Consider the following 9,909-nt stretch of genomic DNA (forward strand, 5'->3'; position numbering starts at 1 on the left):
GGCAGAATGACTCATCACCGTGCTCCCTGTTGTCTACTGATTAGTTTTCAGTCCTCCTAATCAAATAGAAGCTTATTTGATTCCTATAATCGCCATCTGGAGAAAGTACACTGACCAGTTTGCTAAAATTCAAATGTATTTGCTAGTTTAGAATTAATGGTGGGAAAAAAATACTACTGTTCTATATGCATCTTTAGTTCATTTCAATCTTCCCCTACCATGAGTTTTCAGGGACTTTTCCTCCCTTACTGACCCCTCCATTATTTCACATATGTGAAACAGCTAAAGCAAATTCCCTTGGGCCCAACTGATCTACAAACCAGCAGATCCAGAAAACCAAGGAGTCTTGGTAATTCTTGAAAACATAATATCTATATTCATAGAAAAATTTAAAATGTTGACCAGCAAAAAGAACCATAGTCCCATAAAAAAAAAAAAAACACCTCATATTTCTGCCACTTAGAAAAAATACCGCTGTTAATGTTGACTTTTTTTTGATATGCAGAGACATTAAAATGTATAAGAAAGATGCAGTTTCCTGAAAAGTTTCTCTTAATATGTGGTAAGCATTTTACAGTTTTCTGGTACTTACTTTCAGATGCTAATCTGTCTTTATATGTGGATATCTTATTAGCCAATTATCATTTTGTAGGATTTTTAATAATTTCCTGTTGTTTGTTATCATGGACATTCAAAGTGTGTTAAAACGGCTTTCGATAATATAATACCTTTGAATATTCAAATTCTTTTTTTTTATTTTTAAATTTCAGATTATTTCCTAAGGATGAATTCCTAGATGTGGAATTGCTGAGGGTTGACATATATTGATGGCTTCTTTTCTCTGTTATCTATTAACTTGTTCTGTTTTGGTATGTAACTCTACTTTGGTATGCAACACTACCTCTCTATGCAGCTACTGCATCATTCTTTTGTTCCCCTTTCAGGCAAAAATAACCCAAAGTTTTTGATATTCACTATCTCCAATTCTGCTCCGCCTTTTCTCTCTTATAACCATTCCATTCAAGCTTTGCCCCAGCCACCCCACCAAAACTGCTCTTGTCCAAAAAACCAATGGCACCCTTTCCCCACAACCCATTTTGTTAAATCCCGTAGTAAGTCTCATCCATCATCTTACTTGGTTCCACAGTAGCTTTTGAGACAGAGGATCATTCCCTCTTTCTAGAAACATTTCTTCCCTTGGATTCCAGGATACCAGACATTCTTGGCTTCTCTTACACCTGACTGGCCACTCCCTTTGTCTCCCCATCCTACTGATCTTAATTCTTTTGGTGAGCTCATCAAGTCTTGTAGTTTTAAATACCAACTCCCTGACAATGGGTTCCAACTATTGTCTGTGGTCTAGTCCTCAATCCTGAATTCAAATTCAAATACCCAAATTCCCACACATTGCAAACTTAGCATGTCCAAACTCAATTCTGAATCTTTATTCTTCTCGTGTAAAACCAAAACCTAATAACCTGCCCCATCCAGCGGTCATCCTTCCTGTTGCTCGAGCCTAAAACAGAATGCTCCTTGGTTTCTTTTCCCCCATTTTGCATCACTTTCAGTTCTTTCAGAAATCTTGTTGGGTCTATTCCTAAAAATCTATCTAGAACGTCATCACCTCCACTGCTACTACTCTGGTCCAGTGTTTCTTCCCTGGATTATTACAAGAGCCCCTAGCTGGCCTCCCTGCTTTTGTCCTAATTCCTACACCTATTTCAAACACAGATGAGCCTGAGTTATCCTTTTAAAATAGAAGTCAGATCTTGTCACTCCTCTGCTCAAAATGCTACATGACCACTCCATTTTTCTTAGAGTAAAAGCCAAAATTCTTACAATGCTCTATAAATTCTACATTCTATGCTGTCCTAACACCTCCCACATATTCTCTCTCTCTCTCTCTCTCTCCTTGTCTCCTGCTTTTTTCCTAGCTCCAGCCACCCTGAAGTTCTAGTCATTCTGAGAACTTACCAGGCATGTATCTGCCTCAGGACCTTTGCACTGGCTATTCCCTTGGTCTGTAATGCTTTTCTGATAACTTCATGGCTGAATCCCTTGCATCCTTCAGCTTTCTGTGCAAATATCACTTGCCCTGAGGTCCCAGTTGACTTCCCCTTTTAAAAGCCCCCCTCCTTCCACATTTACTTTGCTCCTCTTCTTTTCCTCGATAGCATTTATCACCTTCTGATATATACATTTTACTTGTGTGATTTGTTTCTCTTGGTCCCCAAAAATGTATCCATAAAAGCAGGAATCTCTATCTGATTCATTCAATGCCGGAGGAAGGTCAACATTTCAGATGCATACGTAATGTTTTTGATCCAGATTTCCACTTTGCTTCTCCAGAAATGAAAGTATTTACGTAATAAGGTAGAGAAGGAGTTGAGGACATAGTCCTGGCAAAGCCACAGACACGCAAAATAGCAAATAATAAATAAACAGGTCAGGTGTTCTGGATTTAACAGCATGGGGATGCAGGATTGGCTGCAAATAGGAATTCATCAGCTGAACAAGGCAATTATGTAACTAAGAGCACAAAATCAACTTACTCCATGATAAGAAATAAAAGGATGAAGTGACAAAGGAGTTCCACACTAAGATACTGATCTGGGCCCTGGGAAACTTCGTGAAAACTTTTACCACAAATAAGTTTGGCAAAGAGCCAGACTTCATCAAGGAGGGCAGCTGTCTTTGGAAGAGTAAGGAAAACTAGGGCTCCTCCTAAGAAAATTGGATCTATCTAAAACTGTATTGAGTTTACCACCTCACCCCAGAAACCTGTTCATAGGCCACCATGAGCCAATGTTGGAGAACCCTAATTAACAAAAAACAATAGGGGCACCTGGTGGCTCAGCTGGTTAAGTATCCGACTTCAGCTAAGGTCATGATCTAGTGGTTCCTGGGTCGGAGCCCCGCACCCGGCCCTCCTCTGTCGGAGCGGAGTTGCTTTGGAGACTGACTCACTCTCTCTCTCTCTCTCTCTCTCTCTCTCCCTCCCTCCCTCTGCCCCTCCCACGTATGGGCTCTTTCTCTCTCTCTCTCAAAAATAGATAAACATTACCAAAAAATTTTTAAGAAAAAAATAGTAATTATAGTTAAGAAATACTATTTCAGGGACGCCTGGGTGGCTCAGTCAGTTAAGTGTCCAACTCTTGGTTTTGGCTCAAGTTATGATCTCAGGGTTCATGGGTTCAAGCCCCTAGTTGGGCTCTGCACTAACAGCATGGAGCCTGCTTGGGATTCTCTCTCTCTTTCTCTGCTCCTCCCCTGCTCATGTGTGTGTGTGTGTGTGTGTGTGTGTGTGTGTTTGTGTGTGTGTGTGTGTGTGTGTGTGCGTGTGCGCGCGCGCACGTGCACATACACTCTCAAAATAAATAAATAAACTTTTTAAAAAAGAAATACTATTTCGGCATCATGACAGTTGCTTGGATGGAAATGATGCTTAGGTCAGGATGTGGGTAGTTGCAATACTGAATTGCAGTATTTTGAATAAATATTTGAAACTGACGTTTACTCTGCTAAAAGAAAGAGAATCCAACCACCACGTTTTAAACGTTCAATTCTCCATAAACACGTAGAATTAAACATCCCAAGGTTACCTCCATGAATGCTCAAATTGAAAGTTTTTTTATTTTAAGCTTGGTATAATTTTATAAAGTTCCCAAGATAATCAAAAGAAATACTATTTAAGTATCGGTAATTTTTTTTTAACTGAAACCAGAAAATATTTCTTCCAAACAATCTGAGCTATTGTGTGTCTGGCTTCTGTACAACTTTGTCATTAACATCCTTCATCTAAATAATTCACTAAAATGTTATAAAGCAGTCCTGCTTCTCTACCGAATACCCCTTCTCTCTGTGTCATAGAACACAGAAATAATTAAAGGAAATTCCGCTTGGGTAGTTTTACTGTAACAATGCTAATGCAGAGACGTCCTCTGTCCAAAATCTATTTCACGTCTGACATCTGATGCCAATCCTTACCGTGAGAAAGGCCACGAAAACAAATGCGGAGGCACTGAATTTAAATACAGGCAGTCCTGGGAGGTCTCTCTGATTGGTCTCTCCTCCTGGTTGCCACTCGTCAAAGAACGAATTTACCAACAGCCATCAGCCGAGCACATCCAAGCTGGATGGAGGCCGCACGCAGGCGGTGTTGTTGAAATCTGGGCAGCGAGGTAGAAGGGTGGCCGGTGCGTCAGTCGGATGGAAACATGCGGGGACTGATGGCCAGCAGCTGGAGGAAGTATGGACACGCTGGCAGGGGGACACATGAGTGGTTAACTAGCGAATCAAGCCTACCTCTCCCGGAAACCCAGCTGCAGGTCTGTACCCATGACTTAAGCCTTTTCTTCCCCCCAAAGTATCTTGGTCAGTTTTAAAGCCAACAATGCCTGTATCCGTAGGATCTTAAAACTTAGTGGCCGCATTTTACTCCCTGGGGATGACAGAAAGCTGACTTCACGGACTGGCACGGTCTGGGGAAGTAACGTGAAAGTTGCCGTCTTTTGACAATGATGAATTCAAGTGAAACTTGCCACAGAGATGTTCCAAGAACTCGTGATAGGTCAGACTTCTCCCAGAAATAACCTGAGGGCAGGAGAGGGGACGACAGAGTTGTGGGCCTTGGTTTTAGGACTTTGTTCTTTACACAGGAAGCGATGTCTGCTTACAGGAAAACAAGAGGCCCCCCTGCGGCTCTCTGGCGGTGTGAGGAGGGGACAGTGTTGCTCCGAGAGTTAGAAGAAGCCACGGATCTTACCTCAGGGAGGGCAGCGGGTGGGGGGGGGGGGTGGGGGGGGTCAGGCAGGCTTTTGTCTCTAAGAAACACCAGCGGCTCGGCTTTGCCTGGGAAGTCACCAAAGAAGCCTCAACCTGAGGCAGCACCAGGGAAGAATATTTGTAGAAACCTAAGGACTCAATTAATGTTATCAGCAGCAGGAGGGAAGCGAGGGATACTGCAAGAGGGAAACCAACCTATTTTCTTCTCGTCTGGAACATCAGCTGAGGACACTGGTGTCTAAGTCCTCCCAAACTACCTCTTCCAGAAAGAGATTTTAGATGCATTTTATGTATACTCACGTATATATTTGTATTTACATTTTATGTTTATAATTGCATTTATACTTATGATTGTATATCCTTCAACAGTTACACTTTTGACTGAATATGTTTAGAGACGTTCCCTGAATAACAAAGTTCTTGCATCAATAGACACGTCAGAGAAATATTAAAAGAAACAACTTTGAGGGAAGTTAACAAACTAGAACGTTTGACTGAAAAAGCGGACATCTGTGGGGCGCCTGGGAGGCTCAGTCAGTAAAGCGTCCGACTTTGGCTCAGGTCATGAGCTCAAGGGTCCCTGACTTTGAGCCCTGTGTTGAGCTCCGTGCTGACAGCTGGGAGCCTGGAACCTGCTTGGGATTCTGTGTCTCCCTCTCTGTCTGCCCCTCCCCCTCTCACACTCTCTCTCTCCCTCTCTGTCAAAAATGAATAAACATTTAAAAAAATTGCTTTAAAGTAGGCACCCTTTTTGCATTAAAAAAAAATCCAAAATAATTTGAACCAATACACCAAGAATTAGTGAAAGAGAAAATTAAGGATATCATAAATTTGTTCCGTATCTCTGTGCTTCTCTTCACTAGAAAAGGAGTTCTTTATGTCAAGAAATTGTCCTAATTTGCCATCTTAGATAAATCTTTTAGTGCCACTTTATATTTGGATACATTTGACTCAACCAGCGGAAGTACTGATTACAGGAAGGGACTATGTCCTTTCCCCTTCCAAAATTCTGCAACTAATTGCAAACTAATTGTAAAAAAATGCAACGAGTATTGATAATTACCATAAATGGCATAGTTGTAAACAATAGTGTCTATCACACAAAACCTTTTAAATAGAACATTAAGTATCTTTATATTCTATGCATATTGAACTCAGAGAGTGTAACAGAGTATTTAAAATTTGATGGCCCCAACTGTTTAGAAACTATTATCATTCATATAATTGATGGAGAATGAAGAAAATTGAGTTATGCAAAACAGTCCAAGTTTATCAAGGTTGAAGAGTAATTGTTTTAAGCACCAAAAGTGATAACAGTTTTAACATTTTTATTGATTCGTCTAGAGAAAAAAATCTCAACATAGTTAAATTGCTGTTGACTCCAACTTGTTTTTTACTCGTGGTAGTAAATTTATATTTATGAGTTCATCTATTCTTATAGCTTTTGTAATCAAAGTCGTATTATATCACAACAGATTTTAAGTTAGTAGTTTTGATAAATTAGATTATGCGTAAGAAAACAGAAAGAACCCATAATTTAGAAATATATCACATACATAAAATATATTACTAAAATATTTTTTTCTGAAAAAATACAGTCCTTATAATATAAACATGGTAATGCTAGGTTTTTTAATGTTCACTATATTTTCTAACCTTAGCAATACATTTCTAGACTTCTGTTTATCTTTTGTATTTTATTTTCTAGTAAATTTGACCATGTGAGTCCCTGAGATATAAATAAATATTTATTATTCACCAAGTGCTTTATACACATTGATTCATTAAATTCTCGTGCCAACCGTCCAAAAAAGATGTTACTATTTCCACTTCACAGAGAAGGAAACCCAGACCCATAGGGGACAAATAAATGGTCCAAGGTCACTCAGGTATTAGAAAGTCCTACTAGAGTTCAAAGCCAGGGCTATCACACTCCAAAACAAAAACAAAACTTTTAATTTGTATGCACTTTAAGCTAAAATACCTGAACTTACATCTTACCAAGAACAAACTATCTGGCAATATAAATATTAAATAAACTATCTAATTTTGTACCAAAATAACACACATAATTGCAAATTCTTCAGGATATAAAAAAGATTATACAACACTAGATGAGGTCATGGTCACTCTTAAGAGGTCATGGTCAGCAAAACAGTTGTTCTCACCCCCAAAATCAAGGAAAGACCCTCAACTCTCATAGTTTTATTATCATCAAAAGACATGGGGTATCAGAATGGATAAAAACACAAGATTCATCTATATGCGACCTACAAGAGACTCATTTTAGACATAAAGACACCTGCAGATCGAAAGTGAGGGGCTGGAGGGGCACCTGGGTGGCTCAGTCAGTTAAGCATTGACTTCAGCTCAGGTCATGATCTCGTGGTTCCTGAGTTCGAGCCCCACGTCAGGCTCTGTGCTAAAAGCTCAGAGCCTGGAGCTTGCTTCGGATTCTGTGTCTCCTTCTCTCTCTGCCCCTTCCCCACTCATATTCTCTCTCAAACATCAACAAACATAGAAAGAAAGAAAGAAAGAAAGAAAGAAAGAAAGAAAGAAAGAAAGAAAGAAAGAAAAGAGAACCATCCATCATGCTAACGGACGTTATAATTTGTTTTAAATAAGAAGATAAAGAGTTTAGTATTTTGCTTGTTTGTTTGAAACACAATATAAGGCTTTAATTTTTTTTCTTCTGTAATAGTGGATACAAACATTACATTTGGTGCTGTATGAGTTGTATAACAAAGAGGTTGTTTTCTTTTTTTTTTTTTTTTTTTTAATACCTCACTACTTCTTAGCAGCTTTATTGAAAGCAGTGTGTATGCAATCTGGAACAGTATTTTTTATATTGCTTTTGTACCTTGCTGTTGAAGCATCATTTCATGGCTCTTATATTATTTACTCCCTCAAGAACCATCATTACCTTGTGAGCTAATAGTGTAAAATCAATACCTTCTAGGTTGCTTAAGAATTTATCTGCAATTTTTTTTTTAACCAGTGAACTTTCAAGAATATTTAATTTCATGTTTCCACTGAAGTTTGGCTGGGAGACGGGAAGCCCTGCAGAGGATTACTATCATAATAGCAAAGCACCAAATAGGCTTACACTTCAAAGATTTTACTCTAAGAAAATAACCAGACAATTAGTGTTTATACCAGACAGGGCTCACAAATAACTGGTATCTCAACGTACAGACACTGCAGAAATCCTCTCATGTCTAGCTTAATAACATCCTAGGGTAGGTAGGGTATTTAGGGGGTGGGGAGGTTGTTTGTTTTCTATAGGATTATAAGATTCATTAGACTTAATTGCTCAATTCAGGCTTTTTTCCCCTTTGAACAGATATAAACCAGCATGTTGCATGAATTTCAGCATGTGGCAGGAATTTGGCTGCAAATTAGTTGCTACACAGTCACTTAGAGAAATTTTAGGCTACGATATAATTTTTTCTTTAAAGAATTCAAAGTTTCCGTATTGATGCTACAGATATCGCAAAAACAAATGGAAGGAATTTTAAAATCTCATGCATCATAAACATTAGCTATTAACTCAGATTTCAAATACTCTTTTTTTAATGTTTTTTTATTTACTTTTGAGAGAGTGAGAGACAGCGTGAGCAGAGGAAGGGGCAGAGAAAGAGGGAGACACAGAATTCCAAGCAGGCTCCAGGCAGAGAACCCCACGTGGGGTTCGAACACTGGAACCACCAGATCATGACCTGAGCTGAAGTCAGATGCGTAAAGGCCTGAGACAGCCAGCCAGCCACCCCCTCAAATATTCTTTATTGTGACATGCACACATAACGATGTCAGAATTCATGCCAGCATTAAAGGATTTAAGTTCCATATGGTCCTTTGTGCGGCAATACAACATCATTGGGCTAGTTCTAAATTAAGTAAGTGCATAAATAGTTAAGAGCAGCCATTCGAAGAATGAGGGGTGGACCTACCGACGAAAACCTACTCTCCTACTGTAATATGAAATACCGTAGGATACCATCAACGTGTATTTTTGACATCTGCATTCCTACTTCATCATATAAATTCGCTTTATTTCCTGCGGGCTCCAGCTCATTGGCATAAAGAAATGACGACAGTGATTCTGAGAGTGGGAATGTTGCTGAGAATCAAAAGGAAAGAGACTCTGCTTTCCTCTCCTCCTAACCCAGCTCTGTTCCCTCACTGCAGGGCACCCAGAAGGTAAGTTCCGCGAAAGACGACGTGGAGCCCTTCCTGTGCATCCTTCTTCCAGCGACCATCCTGCTCTTCCTGGCCTTTCTGCTGCTGTTCCTGTACCGCCACTGCCAGGCCGCTAGGCCCCGGGGGCAGGTGTTCAGCATCGACCTCCCAGAGCACCCCCCCTCGGCGGGAGAGGTCACGGACTTCCGGCCCGGCCTCCCCTGGAGCGGCGAGCCTGGCTTCCCTTACTCCCCGCTGCCCCGGGAGGCGGCCCTCGTCGCGGCGTGCTCACCACCCTCCTACGAAGAGGCCACCAGGACCCGCCCTGGGGCAGGGACTCTGGATGCAGGCCTGCGGCGTCAGGAGGGGTCACCTGGCCCGGGGGAGCAGCTATAAACTGCACTCGGGAACTATTTCAAGCTAACAGAGAGCGCCCCCCACCCTGCCACTCACCAGGGAAGGGAGCGGTAGGGGGGTTCCAGACCTTCCCTGCACTTCCCTGGCAGGCTCCAGCATGAATCAGGCGCTTCAGGCTGGGGGTGAAGCCTGACAAATGTCAATCTGGTTAGCCATCGTCACGCTCCGTGGGGAAAATTTCCCCTAAACATGTAACAGCCCTGAGAAAAATAGGAAAGTGCTACAGGGGTTGAGAAAAAACTAGGATTATTAGTCAGCCTAGGAAGTAGGTCTGAAGGAAAAGGAAAACATTGATCAGCCACAGGAGCCTGCTTTTGCCACCAAATAAAATGTGTCTGCCTACACACGTTTTTCAGGGTTTTATGGTCTCACTAGTGAGTTCCAGAAGGAAAACCTCTCTAGAGCTGCAGTGGCCAGTTGTGTTGTAAACAATGGTAAAGTAGGTTTCAGTATTAAGAATGAAAGTGCAGACATTTGCAAACACTTTAGTTAAAGAAGACAATAATAATAAAGCTCTCTGGAATTCTC

The 9,909-nt window shown here is 40.9% G+C and overlaps 1 protein-coding gene across 1 annotated transcript; it reads left to right on the forward strand.

Annotated features, from left to right (window-relative positions):
- Nucleotides 1–4,066: 4,066 nt before the first annotated feature.
- SMIM28 (small integral membrane protein 28) lies at nt 4,067–9,909 on the forward strand. Its single transcript, XM_060614541.3, has 2 exons — nt 4,067–4,328; nt 8,974–9,909. Exons 1-2 carry the CDS (start codon nt 4,218–4,220, stop codon nt 9,358–9,360), a joined length of 498 nt encoding a protein of 165 aa, XP_060470524.3. The 5' UTR covers nt 4,067–4,217; the 3' UTR covers nt 9,361–9,909.

This window comes from Panthera onca, chromosome B2 (assembly GCF_046562875.1).
Source record: "Panthera onca isolate mPanOnc1 chromosome B2, mPanOnc1 haplotype 2, whole genome shotgun sequence".
Classification (NCBI taxonomy): Eukaryota; Metazoa; Chordata; class Mammalia; order Carnivora; family Felidae; genus Panthera; species Panthera onca.

Excerpts from the sequence above, each read along its gene's own strand:
- SMIM28 (XM_060614541.3), top strand. The coding sequence starts at position 4,218 with ATGCGGGGACTGATGGCCAGCAGCTGGAGGAAGTATGGACACGCTGGC. Across the intron at positions 4,329-8,973 it reads TCCCGGAAACCCAGCTGCAG|GGCACCCAGAAGGTAAGTTC; the intron begins GTCTGTACCCAT and ends CCCTCACTGCAG.